At 36.7% G+C, this 16,705-nt stretch overlaps 1 protein-coding gene across 5 annotated transcripts in view; it reads left to right on the top strand.

Annotated features, from left to right (window-relative positions):
- Window positions 1-16,705, top strand: part of PDHX (pyruvate dehydrogenase complex component X) — a 36,916-nt gene that overhangs the window by 3,760 nt on the left and 16,451 nt on the right. For 3 of the 5 annotated variants that reach the window (XM_027641760.1, XM_027641765.1, XM_027641762.1), the window contains exons 2-5: window positions 3,085-3,168; window positions 7,231-7,331; window positions 13,270-13,475; window positions 14,898-14,996. In XM_027641760.1, the coding sequence (XP_027497561.1) occupies window positions 3,085-3,168; window positions 7,231-7,331; window positions 13,270-13,475; window positions 14,898-14,996 (490 nt within the window). Of the gene's footprint in view, window positions 1-396; window positions 400-2,907; window positions 2,933-3,084; window positions 3,169-7,230; window positions 7,332-13,269; window positions 13,476-14,897; window positions 14,997-16,705 lie in introns of those variants that run through there. The other 2 variants (XM_027641763.1, XM_027641764.1) reach the window with 2 other exon arrangements.

The following is a 16,705-nucleotide window of genomic DNA, read 5'->3' as shown; positions in this document are numbered from 1 at the left end:
TTTGTCAGACATTTTTCAAATAGTACAAAACTATATTTGGAAAATGAACATAGATAGGCATTCACATCCTTAATGTTAGTCCATTTCTTTGTGTAATAGTCCAAGACAAGAGGTTGCAAGAATAAACTTTTTAAAGAAAATCCTTGAAGGTAATTCATATGGGACTTGTCAGCATTACAAGGAACATTGTCTGGATAAATTTCTAAACGTTACAGTCTTGAGTAATATTAAACTGAAAAACATTTAAGTACCGTGGTAAATCTGAGACAAAAAATATGTATATTTGCTCATGCAGTCTTCTGGGAACATCATCTATGCAACTGGGCTGATTTCCACAAAATACAAGTGTTTGGGGGAGCATGATCCTGATTGTGTTGCTGTCTGAGAGGGCTTTAGGGGGTAAATTACTCTCTTTCTGCTCTTGGTGCATTTTAAAATGTTGAGATCATTGATGGCTGCTTAGGTCATTAGGGGTTCACTACAGTGTTTCCATTTCACATTTTTTAAAAAATCACTGCAGGGTTTGGGTTGGAAGGTACCTTTAAAGGTCATCTAGTCCAACCCCCTGCAGTGAGCAGGGACATCTTCAGCTAGATTAGGTTGCTCAGAGCCCCATCTAACCTGGCCTTGAATATTTCCAGTGATGGGCATCTGCCAACTCTCTGAGCAACCTGTTCTTGCATTTCACCAAAAATCTTCCTTATATCTGGTCTAAATCTACCCTCTTTCAGTTTAAAACCATTACCCCTTGTCCTGTTGCCCTAGGCCCTATTAGAAGGTTTGTCTCCATCTTTCTTAGAAGCTCCCTTTAAGTATTAAAAGGCTGCAATAAGGTCTCCATGGAACCTTCTTTTCTCCAGACTGAACAACCCCAACTCTCTTGATGTTTCTTCATAGAAGAGGTGTTCCCTCCCTCATCATTTTTGTGACCTTCTTCTGGACCCCCTCCAACACATCCATGTCTTTTCTGTACTGAGGATTCCAGAGCTGGATGCAGTACATCAGGTGGGATCTCACCAGAGTAGAACAGAGAGGCAGAATTACCTCCCTTGACCTGTGAATCTGAAAAATTGGTCTGAGAAACTGCTCAGAGACTTTGATCTTTTGAGCAGCAAAGGTATTTATTTGCAGCGCTGGGAGCAAGCCAGCTCGCGCTGGACAAACTTGCTCGAAGGCTTCCCAGAGAATCAACGCTTTTATACAATTTTCAGATGTGATTAAATGCATATTCAAGTGATTACAACATCTATCTATGCATATTAATAATAGGCGGAGTATAGGTGGAGCTCAGGCGGGGCTTGGGCGGTGCTTGGGCATGCTGCTTTTGATGCAGCCCCAGGATATGGTTTGCCTTCTGGGCTGTGAGCCAGAAGGCTGCCACATGACCAGCTTTTCATCCACCAGGACCCCAAGAGGTAGTTTTCACTGATGTCCATTGGAACATTGAGACATTGCCCACTACCCTCTGGATGCGACCATCCAACCAAATCCTCATCCACGGAACAGTCCACCCATCATATCCTTATTTGACCAGTTTAGAGAGAACAATGTTGGGGGGGACTATGTCAAAGGTCTTACAGAAGTCCAGAGAGATGATACCCATAGCCTTTCCCTTGTCCATTGATGTAGTCACTCTATCACTGAAGGCCACTGTGTTGGTCAGGCAGGACTTGCCTTTGGTGAAGCTGCACTGTCTGTCCCAGATCACCTCCCTGTCCTCCATGGACTGTAGCAGAGCTTCTGGAAGAAAAAGGACAATGAAGAACTAGAAGAATTTTGAACTGTAAAGCAGATAATGAGTAAAAAAAAAATTAAAAAGGATTAATTTCGAAGTTTTTTTAGCTGTTTCTGCTTGCCCTAAGCAATATAGGAACTGGGAGAAATGTGGTGTTGTTTCCTATTGAATGATAATAACCCTTCTTGATAGGTATTAGAGAAAAGGGAATATGAAGCAGAATTGAACCTTGCTGTTGCATACAATGTACTTTCTATGTGTCTGTTTCTGTTCTCTAACTAAATACAGATTCAGACGTAATAGTTTAAAAAAGAGCTTCAAAAATGAGCCAGGTACTGAAAAACTGCTTTTACAAAGTTGTACCTAAAAAGATATTTTCTTTTGGCATCATAACTATTCTTGGAAGTTCAGAAAGGTAGTATCCCTTGTGTTAATGTCAGACTACTGCTTTGCTGTAGCGGATCGAGTGACAAGAGATGTAATTTGCTACGAAGCCAAGGAATGTGCTGTATTCCTGAGCTCTGCCCTTGGAAGAATCCCACTAACATGGCAGGCAGGGTGCTGTTGCACGGTGCTGTTTCTGTGTGCGGGTTTACTGAGCCAGCTCAGTCAACTGGCAAAGTGCAGTGACCTGCCCGCTGGCTGTGTCTGGTGCAGAGTGTTGCAGGGCCAAAGAGGTTATACTGTTGTGTTGCTTAAATACACTGGACTCTTCAGATCTTTTTATTTGGCTTGTCAAAGGAAAAAAAGTCTAAGAATTTAGCTGTTCTCTCCGTAGACACCCACCTGTGAGAAGAAACACTAATGAGAAATTTTTCAAGGTTTTTAGCAGATGCATAAGATAAAATCACTGAAACTTGAAAAATTAGGCAATTTCTACTAAGTAGATATAGTTAACTAGTAAAAAGTATAAATAAACATTGGAAAATATCAATGAAGGAGGCAGATCATAAGTGCCTGAACTACTAGGATCACAAAGGATTTATTAATTAAAAGATATACTTTAATCGGGAAAAAATTCCACAGCCTGGGTCGAGGAGGAGGAGGAGGATAGGAGAAAGAAAGATGTAGTGCTTGTGGTGGATTTTGATACGATCAGCAAAACTTCAGGTCTAGGAATTCAGAGTTCTTGAATTTCCATTTCTTTTTGTAGTGTGCCTTGTTTTCCTTTGTGCTCCTTGGAGGGCATGCTTGAATGTAAGCTTAAAAAAAAAGAGCATAATAGTGAATCTTTTGTTCTGTCTTTAAGATTCATGCAGTTTTAATTTCATTTGTGTTAAACAGTTAATTGAGAAAATAATTATACTGAAAAAGTATTTAGTCTGGATAACCATGTGCTTATTTTGCAGGTACACCTGGTATTAAAATTCTTATGCCTGCACTTTCTCCTACAATGGAAGAAGGAAACATTGTGAAATGGTTAAAAAAGGAAGGTAAGACAGCATTTTCTATGGCCATGTTTCATAATTTTTTAGCTATGTAAATCTATTCTGTAAAAATAAGATTATTATTTCTGGTTATGGATGAGTATCTAGAAGCAAAATGTTTGCTATATGGATGCTGTCATCTTGAACAATACCTGCTTTGAAATTGTTTCTGAAATGTTTTTCCTTTAGTTACCTTCCAGAAGGTTGTATTGATCATATTTTTTAAAAGTTTCCATTAGGATATTCCACGCTGTGGGTGGGTGTGTTGTTTTTAATTCCCAGTTTTGTCATGCTGATCTTGTTACTTTGAAAGTCTGAGAGCCATTGACTTTGAGGAGAGTCTGTGTTTCATTTTTCTGCTGTGACATGAAATACCATGAAAGATATGGTATTTTTATAGTTGCTTATCAGGCTTTCCTGTTTAATATCTTAATTAAAGATATTAGTCTACAGTTAAAACTGATAGAAAAATCTAAATTACTGTCATAACCCTGTTTCCAAATGTGGAAATTTCCAGTCGTGGATATGACTTTTTACTCATGAAACTTCCAGTAAGAATTTCTGCAGAATTTACTAGTAACAATATGGCAGTTTGTGTCTATTAAAAGAAATTGCACCAGTGTTTTTGAAACTTCAGTTAATTGAGTCCAAGATTATGAGAGAAAGGAATGATCCAAAGTCCTTTTTCTATTCATTACTTTCCAATAATTGTAAGACATTAAAAATCAACAGCAGCCTGTTTGACAATAATTATGGCATTCAAAATTGCAAAAGAAAGCAAAGAGAGCATGGTAGAAGTTGAAGTAGATTCCTGTTTGCTCTACAACATGAATGAATAAGCTTTCCTCTTAAAAAAGGTGTTAGGATGCAGAAGCCATACAATGGTTTTTTTCAGTCTTTCTACTACACTTCTACCCTAATGCAAAAGGCAAAAAAGCTTCACACCTATTTTAGTTAATTAAAATAAAATCTTAATTGATGGTTGGACTTTGAGAGAAAACTATTTTAGTATTTTTATTGCTGGACTTTATATTTAGAAAAAAACCCCAAAACTGAATAGAGTATGTTATCTTATTTGACCACATCTGTGACCAAATAAGTTCCTATCAATATCTTTTTTTCCTCTAATAGTCTGGAAAATAATCATAATGGCAACATTAAAAAAAAGCTCAAGATAAATTTTGAAGAAAATAGCAAAGTGATTTAATGCTTGTACTCCTCCTCTCTGTAAGGGATGCTCTTAACTACTTAATCCTCCAGAGAACTGACCATCTAAAAGTAGTGGCATTGCTGAATATAAATGTTTGATAATCTAATATCCAAGGAAATAAATATTTTTTAATCAATCGAAAGAAGAAAGCTGCTTCCATATGAAATGTTTTTCCCACTGTATAACCAGAAGGGGTCAGTATAATACTGTTTTGATAATTTTTCCCGTTCTTTTTGTGAATATCAAATGTTTTCATTTTACAGTTTCACAGGATGGACAGATGATTTCAGTACTGCAGAAGAAAAAGCACTAAATTTAATTGACAGATTTACTTTCCTTCTCATTGTTAATGCAGTTTCATATTGATTCCTGTGGGTAATAAAGTCGTTCTCACAGAGATGAAAAATATGTTTTTTAAAAAATGTATTTATTATGTATGCATTTAATGTTGATGAAAGATGATAGACTGACAGCCCAGGAGACCAAAATCCTTTTGTTATTGTGGGCAGGAAATAGAATGTACAACAGTGCTAGCAGCTTCCATATGCAGTGTAACTCATGCCACCTTTTGAGACATCAGCTCCAGGGAGTTCAGTCTCTATGTTCAGTCGACTCTGATTTGATTTGCAAAGAGTACATTAAGGAATGCAGTTTGTATCCTGTGACTTGGATACTTGTCTGTCAGTAGCTGAACAGAGCATGTAGGCTATTGAATGCCAATTGGATGTGATCTCCCAGAGGGAAACTCTGCTTCAGTAGAGATCCTGACCATTCAGCCTAGCTGTAAGAACTTATATTAAAAAAAATAAAAAAAAAGGCAAACAACCTCCCCCTTCAGATTTTTCAGGCAACTTCTGTTGCAAGTACTGCTCTCGCAGTTTAAAGTGTAAGAGCAAAGATATGCTTTGTAAAAGTATTTTTTTCCAATCCTAGATATTGAGAGAAAGCTGATTTGTAATTGACATCCAAGTGGGCATTGATTAGGAGCTGTAGCAAATTTTATAATCTCTACTGAAAATAACTATGATCCTTTCTATTGCACTTGGGTATTGAAACACATAAGACTTGAATGCTGCTATGATTTATTCTTAAAATTGCATTTAATAAATTGCCTTCCAAATTTATGACCACTTTATGGCTGCAGCAATCAAAGGAAAACAAAAAAAGTACTGGAAAACTGGATTATTTCGTTATCTGGAGACTTTTCCTCTTGCCCTCCCTATGCAAGGGAATCCTTAGTTTTCTGTGAACTACCTCAGGTACCCAAGGTAAGAGATGTCATGTGTGACAAACACATGGATGAAAGTATTTCCTTTGTCTCTCTACACTGCTGGAGGTATTGCAGCAGGTCTCTTAGCACGGAGATTTCTTTTTAATGGTGCAGAACACTTACAGTCTGATCGCAGATTAAGATAGAGAGTTAAGCTCCTTTCTGCTTGCCAATCTCAGCTCTGTAGATTACAGAATTTGCCCAACAATTTGATTTCTTAACAGCTAAGAAGTACTTGCCTAATGAGCTGATATATGGGCTTCTTGAATTAATGATCCAGTGAAATTAAAACACTAGTGTAGAGCCTGGAGTTCTGACTTCCTCATATAAATTGTTTATGCTCTAGTTATTGCAAAGTGCAGTGTGGCTGTTAGATTATTACATTAAAGAGATCAGGTGCTACCTTATGTATTTCTCTGCCAATTTCTGTAATATGAACATTTATGACTTAAAAACTATGTAAGTGACTGAGTGTTGAATGCTTCCATTGTTTCCTACTGCAGAGATCACAAGTATCATACAGCATCTAAGTTTCCCCTTCTAATTCATGTAGTCCCAAAAGAGAAAATAATATTTTTTTAAAAAGTATTTGTCTCTTACCTGAATACAGGTGGTAACCTGCACTAGGTTTGTTTTGATGCTTAAGCACAATAGAGCGATGTCAGGGATTCAACTAAATGCTTAGATCAGTAATGCAGTTGCAGCATTTCTGGTAATGAGGAAATATTAAAATTTTACTTCATATAAGATTGTAGGCATGTTTTAAGCTTCTATGTGTTGTCTCTATAAGAAAAAAGTTATATTTTGTTGGAGGTCAAAATGTTCAACTGCCTCAAAATTTTTAATGTAATTTGAGTTTTAATATTGGCCATCTAGTCAATATTGATTTGTTGAAATAATCCAGACTCCTAATACCTTTATCATCTGCTAGCAGATACAGATATTCTTCAAAAGCAGCAGAAGAGTATGCTTCAGAATTAATCATGGATTTGTGTAATGTAGCAAAAGCAATTTCTAGCACTTGTGCATATTTTTATTTCACAAAGTAAGTATATTCCTAAAAGACTTTTTTAACTATATAGGAGATTAAACACGCTTTCAGATGTGCTTTTCCAAAGAGAATAAAATTCCTGGGTTTTTATTTAAATGTCTTTAGTAGTGTAGATACTAGTTAAAGAACTGTGATACTTAAAGATGTTGTCACCTGTGACCATTGTCTTAAACAGTTTCAAGTAGCTTGCTCTGGCTGGTGGCTGACAATGAATATGGAAGAGTCAGTATTTTATTCATGGCAGTGTTACTGAGTATGTGGTTCTGGAAATAAATTTCATTGTGTGTGTGCTTTCTCTTGGAAAATCTACTGTAAAAATCAGTATTTGGAACACATAACAGCAGTTTGTGTTTCTTGAATTTTGGCAGTTTTATTTGGAAAGAAAAGATGCAATATGATTAAAACAATGGGGGAGCAACTACCTTTAAAATATATTAAAGAATATAAAATGACTATATTATATGGCTAGATCTCTTATTTCTATAATCTGAAAAGAAGTTTAGGATAAGTATCCTTAAGTTCTGTTATATTTTGCAGGTGAAACAGTGAATGTTGGAGATGCGTTGTGTGAAATTGAAACGGACAAAGCAGTGGTTACCATGGAATCGAGTGAGGAGGGCATATTGGCTAAAATACTGGTAGGAGTTCTGCATGTCTGGATAGGATGATATAACTTCTCTTTAGACTGCTGTTTAGCATATTTCCTCAAAAATTAGTTTAGATAGCTAAATTTCTGCTCAGCTTTGAAAATAATGCACTTGCTTGCATTCCTAGGGAGAACTAATTGCTCTATTTGTTTCGCACATGTACCAGACAACTGGTACATAGCACATGATTCTAGGTATGTATGTAATGGATTTTCAGTTACCCTGTTGAATTATGTTGTCTTGTATGTTTAGGAATTATGTTCATGCAATTTTGTAGTTCATGACATCTCTTACTCTGAGTTATAGAAAACAAGTCACAATCAGTTAGTTGGAATGTGGAATTTTGGGTGGTACTTTATCCGGGATGTGTGATCTGTGCTAGATTATCTTGTGCTAGTCATTCAAGGTGGAACATTATACAACATGGGCTGACCCAGAGGACAATTCTTGGAGTTAACAGTTTTCTGTATTAAAATTAGATTGATTAAGGTTAATATAAAGAACGAGAACTAGGATGAGTGTGAAGTTCTCTGAAAATAATTTGGGAGTATTGATGTTTATGTGCATATATAACAGAGATAATGCTGAGTTTGTTTGGGTTCCTTTTTTATGTTTGGCTTTAAATCCTGTTCTGTACCAGACAGAAGCAGTAACAACTGGACAAGAGAGATCAGGATGGAGGACTTGATTCTAACCCTAGATTGCTTAAGGTCTGCTTGCAGGTCCTACGCTGTGCTTTACATACAGTGATCTAAAAAGACAAGTTAAATTCTGTCTCTTTTCCTGTCTTCTCCTCCTTCTCTTTTCTAACGTTTTTAAAAAGTATTTCTTATTTCAAAATGACCTGATGCTAATTCTCCTCAGAATTAAGAAGGGTAGGGCCATAATTCTGTAGCATTCTGTTGCAGCTGCTATGTAGAAGTAAATATTACATTTCTTGAAAGCTCATATTTGATGCTTAAAAATTAAGGGAGACACTGTCTTGTGCATTAAATATGTAAAATGGAAATATTTTCAAGTTTCTTATCTCTGGGGAGGGAAGTTAAAATGTATTGTTAATTGTGTATAAAGGCAGGGTAAGTATTTACCCTCCCTTTCAATATTCACCACTTTTCTAAAATTTTCTCCAAACAATATTCAAATCTGTGGAGTTCCCTCATGTGTCCTATGAAGGCTTAAACTGTCAGCTAGCCTGTAGCACTTCCAACAAGAACAAGGATATCTTTTCTTTTTCCCTTTTAGAAATTGTACAGATAATCGTGGATGATCTTAAATAATAAATTTACTTTTTGTTCCAAAACATGTTTTCCAGATATTCCCAGTGCTTAAAGGCTAATCTATGCCTCACTTGAAAGAAAAGAAGACATGTAAATTATAGTCTGTGTTCCTTACGCTCCAAGGCTCCATCCTCAAGGTTTACTTGGGAGGACTAACATTTTGTGTCTTTGTTTCTTATGCTTTTCTCTCTCAAATTCTTGACTTTGAAATTTTCTAAATAGTCTCATTTCTGTGCTGGTGGTGTATTGCAGCTGTTTCCTCTCTCCCTCGGCAATAATTAAACAGTAGGGTGATTTGGAAGAACTTGAAATAAAATAAAAATGAGATGTGTATTTATAGTAAATATTATATAATTTGATCAGGGAGATCTCATCTAGAGAATAGCTACACAAGAGATGTGGATTGCATAATTATATATATTAGATATACTGATATTAGTTGCAGTCCAACTACTTAGGAAACAGCAGAATGGGTGTGAGTATGAACTAGTTCCTAGCAAATTCTGCTCTATGCACAGTGTGACACCTGTTTCTTCTGTTATCACAAAAGCTTTTTGGACTGGTGTATTAGGTTGCCTATCTCTTCTACAGTTGCATTTTCTTACAGCAGCATGTATTTGCATAGTTACCCTTTGCAAAAACAGAAAAGGGAGGCTAGCATCCCATGTGACACCTTTTAAGAACTGATGTTCTGTTTAACATCTTCCTTTTTTGTATAAGCAAAGGCAGCATCCTTTGCAAAAATCAAAGCATCAAAATAAGTGGAGGGCTGGGTAGGGAGGAGAGGTGGTGTAAGATGGAACTCAACTGCAAGTGAAATCTGTCAGGATTTACAAGAAATTGTCATTAGTGTTTAATTTCTGCAGGATAACTTGCATGTAAGCACTAGTTTATGTTAAGAAGTAATATTTCTGTAAGTGTTTTCCTTCTTTTAATTCCACTGCTAGAGTTTTTTTTCCCAGATGTTCAATTTTTTTGTAGCACCTTGAAACTTCTGAGGTTTTGTTTTCAACTGTGGAGCAACAAATATAATAAGCTTCAGAGAATCTATTCTGCAGTCCCAGGATGAAGTCTCGCATCAGATGTATTTTTTATTCTGTTTTTAATCTCCCTGTAGTTATTTAAATAATTGCTTAGTAATGCTTTCACTATTTTTAATTCTGTCTTCTTCAGCTTTGAATGTTTCCAAAAAATTATTTTGCACTTAATAACCTAGACAAAAAACTTGTGCAACCTATTCTGCATTTGCAGACACTACTTTGTTAAATTATATGAGGAGGAGATATGGGCATTGTCTCTGTCAAAAGTATTAACAAATGAATCCTAGAGAAATATTAAGAAAAAAATAGCAAATTCCAATATTGATTTTTTTCAATTTTCTTTAATAGTAATTCATGATAACTACAAGTAACATTAGTATTTCAGAAGCTGTGTTTTTTTCCGTTTCCTGTCTTGTATTAGAAATGCATTACAAATTCCAAAATTTCTTTGTGTGTGTTAATGTTGTGGCACATCTTTTGGTAGATCAAAGCCAGATTTTGCAGCATCTACATGATAACCAGTATCGTGGAGTAGTGACTTTCCTCCTTAGCTAAGATATCCATATCATCCAACCACAATCCTATGCCAAGAGCTGAGTCTGAGAAGGAGTTACCAGGAAGTGGAAAGTAGCTATAATATCTTTCAGATTAAAGGGAGAGAGGCAGCTTTATTGGAGGAACATGAACAGATCACTATGCAAAGCCAATCTTTAATGGATTCCTTTAATCCCAGGGATCTAGAGATGGTGGACCAAAGTACTAGAGTACAGAACAGAAAGGCCTTTATTCCAGTCTCCTAAAAAGTACAGAAGAAACCTAATGTTTTAAAAACAAATAATAGGAGACCAATAAGTTCAAAAATTTTTTTATTTTTTTTCTTCTCCAGCGCAGGTATGATCCTTGGTAGTCTTTCTGCATTATCCAATGGATATTTTTGCACTGTATTGGGTATTCAGTGGTTGTTTGTGTAAAGTTTATAAAATTAGCTGCGTCAGGTTTGTGGATGGGGAGATGATTTCTTACTGAAAAAAGACTGTCCTTCCAGGGGCCACTTAGAAGTTTCAGATATGATGTAGTTGAGAAATTAAGAATGTTTTGTGCCTCTGAGTCAGCATCTGGCTGAATTTTACTCACTTCCTAAAAGAAATGAAAGAAAAAAATTGTGTCTTTTAATTCCAAATACAATTCTGAATCATCTTGATGGAGTTCTGTATGGAAGACTGAGTCAAAATAGCACACCGTCTGTCTAAAGTTGTGGGGTTTACCTTTAAAGATAGGAGGTTCATTAGGTTAAATTAATTGAATTTCTGTAAGCTTTCTTGGTTTTTCTTGACTGTATAATCTAAGTATGTGTGATTTAAGAAAGAGCAGGCTAACAGTAAAATAGGAACTTATGCATATATATTCCTTTTCTGTCTGAATAGGTCTTTTAATGATCACATCTGATTCAATGTAAAATGCAGTAAAAGATTAAATAACTGGATGAAACATTAGAAGGGTAATGTCAGGATGGTGATTATTCTTTCAGTAGAGTTGCTTCTTAAATTAACACTGATTTACTTTTTTTCCTAAAATACTTTAGTTCAATTTGGAACAAAACAGATGATGACTGTTTAAGAACTGTATTTGATTGTTGAGGAATACATATAGAGCACATAATGGGGTGGCAGCTGCAGTGTGAGCTGCAGGTTGTGCCCTGGGTGGGGGGAACCCAGGAAAGGGGCCATGACCTGGTGCCAATCCTTTGCACAACAAAGGGCACAGGGACCTGTGGCACTGACTGGGTGACTGGATGCTCAGATACTGCAGGAGCCAACTACACAGCAGGAAGATCCCAGAGTATCAGGGGTACAGACTGTGAGAATATAAAAGCCCTGGGGTTCCTTTGTTTGGGGTCCCTCCCCAGAGTCACCAGCTCAAACTGGTTTTGTGTTACTGGGCCACAATTAAAATTGCTTTAAGAATCCAGGTCTCTCGGACTCTGCTGTGGGAAACCGAGGGCTGATCTGGTAAGGGAACCTTGTCTGACTGTGTGGGGTGTGCAGGGAGTCAAATGGGGCACCCATTGGGTCACTGGAGCTGACCGATGCAAAGGGGCTTAGGTCCCAGCAGTGAAAATCTGGGGTGGAGTAAATGTAACTGTCAGAGTGGCTCCTGGATAGTCAGACAGGGAAGTTTCCTTAACATTAATATCCATGACCATTTTCTCATTTGTGACCAAAATGAGAATTGGTATGAACTGAAACTGCTTTGTATAAAAATTCCACTGCAGAATGAGTCAGCAAAGTTCTGTCCATTTTTCTCCGAAGTAGAGGCAATAAACATTTACTTTATTTTATGTGTGTTAATGACTAAAACACTATGCTGCTGTGGCAACAGTTCCAAGGGAACTTAATTTCACTGTGCACTTAATTTCCTCCAATTTTTTCTCCCTGTCAAGGTCACTTATGCTTTGTTGGTTTGTCAGCAAAGTTAGCATCTTTTTGACTCCTCTTGGTTATGTGTACAGACAGTAATAGAATCATAAAATCAAAGAATGGTTTGGGTTGGATGGGACCTTAAAGTCGTCTCATTCCAATCTCCCTGGCAGGGATGCTATTCAGTAGGTCAGGTTGCTCAGGGCCCCATCCAACCTAGCCTTGAACACTTCTAGGGATGGGGCAGCCACAACTTGTCTAGGCAACCTATGCCAGTGCTTCACCATGCTCTGATTAAAGAATTTCTTCCTAACATCTAATCTAAACCTGCCCTCTTTTATTTTAAAACCATTTCCTCTTGTTCTGTCACTGTCTACCCATCCAAGAAATCCCTCCCCCTCCTTTTTATAAGCCCCTGGAAGGCCACTATAATGTCTCTCCAAGGCCTTCCCTTCTCCAGGCTGAACAATCCCAGCCCTTAGCCTGTGTTGGTAGGAGAGGTGCTCCAGCTCTCTGGTCATCTATGTGGCTCGTCCTCTGGGCCTGCTCTAACAGGTCCACGTCTTTCCTGTGTTGAGGACTGCAGACCTGGACACATCACTCTAGGTGGGGTGTAACCAGTAGAGGGGCAGAATCACCTCCCTCAGCCTGCTGCTCACACTGCTTTAGATGCAGCTCAGGATGGGTTTGGCTTTCTGGGCTGCGAGCGCACACTGTTGGCTCATGTCCAGTTTCTCACCATCAGAACCCACAAGTCCTTCTACTTATTTCAGGTCTTTCTACATCAGAGATTCTTGGGTTCACTGAGATTTATGCAGAGGATTTTTGGTATTGTGAATAGTGAAAAGCAGTGACTCAAAAATCCAGGAGATGAAAAGTTAAGCCAAATTGTAACAGTTTGTCTATTTTAGTTCTGAGCTGCAAAGGCTGTGTGTTTAAAAACTTACTTTGATTTCTGAATGCTAACTTGAGGTGTATGGAATTTAGGGACATAGGTTAATATTCCTAACTTTATAATAGCAATTATAGTTCATTTCAGTCTTGAGTCATCTTACTAATAATAGGAATAAAATGGGATATATTTTATTGATGAATTGTCATTAACACACCTGAAACTTTCACATCTGCCATTTTTAGTCACATTAGAGTAGGCAGCACAATATGTAACTTGATGTTCTCATCGGCTTAAATTTAGGTGGACGAAGGAAGCAAAAACGTACGCTTGGGCTCGCTAATTGGTCTGCTGGTAGAGGAAGGACAGGACTGGAAGCAAGTTGAAATACCAGCTGCTGATAGTGATCCATCTTCCCTGGCTCCACCGCCACCTGCACGTCCCTCAGCTCCTGCAAGTCCTTCAGTTGCAACTCCTCCTAAATTGGAACCTCAGCCTGGAAAACTGCAGTAGGTTTCTGTGTTTGTTATGAAATGGAACTCTTTGTTAGATTAGTATACATGAACCAAAAATAGTCTTTTATGCCTTTTTACCTCAAGTAATAGGCTGTTAGTTTAAGAACGTTTCAGTATGTGTGAGATTATAAGGCTTGCATGCTTAAAATATTTCTTTGCTTGTAAGCCCAATAAGTCAGTTCAAACAACATAATTTTATTAGAATAAAATGGACTTTTATTCTGACATGCAATTGCTTTATGAAGGATTTTAAGCTTACAATTAGGAAGAAGTTGTATTAATATGTGGTGGACACTAATGCTTATGCATCAGATGCTCAGTGTATCTATAACTTGTTTCCTGTTTCTATTTCTAGGAGATTTAAAAAATCCAAACAAATGGCACACTCTAAAACACTTCCAAACTCTTGTATTTTTGATATTCTTCTAGTTTTCGTAACAATGGAATGTGAAAAAGTCAAAAGAGTGGGTTTATGTGGTCTTTGTTTGTTTTGTTTTGTTTTAATCTGTTAAGGTGCTCTAAACATTATAAACATTCTGGAGGGGGAGTCAGCCCCAGAGGGTTAGTCAGGTAACAGTAATCTATAAATCACTGCTTCATCTTGCAGAATATGTCTTGTGTGGATTTATCACTCCTTATTTGCAGTGAATTGTGATAGCACAAAAGCTGTGATATTACAACCTGTTAAAGAAAAGATAGGAAACTAATTTTGGTAGCATGTATTATGTAAACTTTGTAGTTTGAACTTTTGTATTTTCTTGTTTGTGGGATTTTTCTTTTTTTCCTTTTTTTCCCCCCAACCTCATTACCTTTTCAGTCTGGTCTATTCTGTTTACTAAGTGCTGGCAGCATTCAGGCTTTTCTCATGCAAGTGAAAGACAACTAATTGAGGTCATTGCCCAAGCCTTACCTGTAGTAGGAGGATGATCCACTGAAAGGATCCTTGAAAGGATTATGTCTTACCAAAGAATATCAGACAGTGATGTCTCACTGCAACTGTTAATTAGAGATGTATCCGCATGTTCAGAACCAAGTGATCATTTTTGACCTGCCTTTTTTTGGTAAGAGCTTAATAGACAGTTCTTAAAATTCAATGAGGTGCAAATACAGTCTCCTTTAGGAAATAATGAATTGTAGCTTTTGTGGAAAGACTTGAAACCAAGTATTTATTCTTTTATGAATATGTTGCTTCTTTTGTATCTAAGAATTCTGAAATATCTACATGTTGGCTCTTTTCCTCATTTCAGAAAGCAAGTCATGCTAAGGTGCACTGGGTACTCTGTAGCTATGTACTCTGCTTTGTAGTTAATCACATTTCTGCTTCCAGACAGAAGTGTAGTTTCTCTTGATGTACGTTAAATGAAATAAGTTAATCTTATTATTTAAATAGTTTATTTTTTCCGCTCATGTCTTTAGGGTTCGTTTAAGTCCTGCAGCTCGCAACATTCTGGAAACACATGGACTAGATCCAAGCAATGTAACACCTACTGGGCCTCGAGGAATCTTCACTAAAGAGTATGTAGATATTTTGGTAAAGCTACAACCCCATATTTCTTTATTTCTTCCTTTGAAACTAGAGCAATCACCATAAGATTAATATGAATGTATTTAAAAAGCCTAGTCTTTGTTCTGTTTTTTCCGTGGATTGACTTAGTTAAATCTGAAAAACCTAATGAAAAGATAGGGAGAATAGATTAGGAAATATTTTAAGAAGCCTTAATTAAAAAAAAAAACCCAAACAACCATTAATATTTTTTATGTCCCACCTTAGCTGTGTGGTAATGCTGTCACATTTCCTGCAGCTCAGCCTAGTGATGACTATTGACTCCTAAGCACCACTGTGAGCTACCGTTGTGTATCTCAAGTACTTTGCTTCTCCAAGATGCATACAGAGCCAAAATAAAACACCAGTGGTGTGTTTTCTTGGGGATTTCAGATCTTTTGCTTTTTTTCACTGAAGTTCAGTTATGAAATCTGTCAGGATTTCATTTGTTCCTATTTTTAGTAGACTGGGGAGAGCAATGAAGTGTAATGATAAGAAATTCCAGAATTCTGTTTTTCTCCCTTTTTTCCCTGTCTACGATTTAAAGAATGTTTGTTTATGAAGCTGTGGTTTGTTATGATCAGGCTTCTAGTAGTTTATTAAACTTTTTGAGTGTTCTCTTGTAATCATTGGCAGTCAAGTCTCTAAGTGGGGAAGTTGTATATAAAACCACGGTAGATCCAGTGCCTTTAGCCTTGAAATGATGCATTATCTTCACGTGAGCATGAATGTTATTGGAGGTGAGGATTTTGGCAGAAATAAATATTTTCATTCTCAGTAAAATTATTCCTTTCAACAAATGCCATCATTCTCTTACACAGACCTTTCAGGCTGCTGTTGTTTTAGTTCCAGTCAAAGACAACCAGGACCAAGTCAGTATAACTTGGAATTGAACCCAGAAAAGCAGACAGTTTTTTCAAAACTTTTTTTTCTTATCTTTGCCTGAGTTGAAATAAAATAAGGAATTGCATAGATATAATATCCTGTGTAACAGAAATCATCAGAGATAATTTCTTCTTAATTATGTAACTGTAATGGTAATTTATGGTGTGTAACAAGACTATGGCAGGTGGAAACCCTCTAGGACTTTGAGCTAGTAAATTAACATTTCCTAGTTGTCATGGAGATGTAGCAAAGATTTTTCTGTAGCTATGAGAATTATCTAGCAAAATAATTTCTTTTTAAAACTGCTTCCTTTTATAAAAAAGATTTGACTTTGTAATGTCTTCTTAAGGTACAGAATGCCTGGGGGTTTTTAACCATTCTTTTGAAATGGGGTTAATCTTTCATATGCCTACAGACTCTGCCATTATATTCAGTTTGAAATAAAGTGTGCAGATTTTTATAGAGAGCTGCTACAGATATTCAGGGAGGTATTTCCTTTGCTACACTCACCAGATTAAAATAAACAAAGAAAGATAGTGAGTTACATAAGCAAAAGTCTTTCCCCCGACTTTCTATCTTTAAATTCAACTCACTCTAAAATTTTTACTAGCAATAGGAATTTTTACTTAATAGCTTTCTCTACCACAATCTGCTTCCTTAGTGGGCTGATACTTTATTTATTTATATGCTTTTATTTATTTATATTTTTCTTATGTGTCTGTGCAAGGTAGATTTACAGTTGTCTTCCTCTTGCTTTTGTTGTTGGTTTTTTGTGTTTTTTTTTTTTTAAAGGAGT

Source organism: Corapipo altera, unplaced genomic scaffold (assembly GCF_003945725.1).
Source record: "Corapipo altera isolate COAL_440 unplaced genomic scaffold, ASM394572v1 23b, whole genome shotgun sequence".
In the NCBI taxonomy this organism is placed as follows: Eukaryota; Metazoa; Chordata; class Aves; order Passeriformes; family Pipridae; genus Corapipo; species Corapipo altera.
The sequence above is the reverse complement of the archived record's forward strand: the minus strand, read 5'-3'. Positions and strand labels throughout refer to the sequence as shown.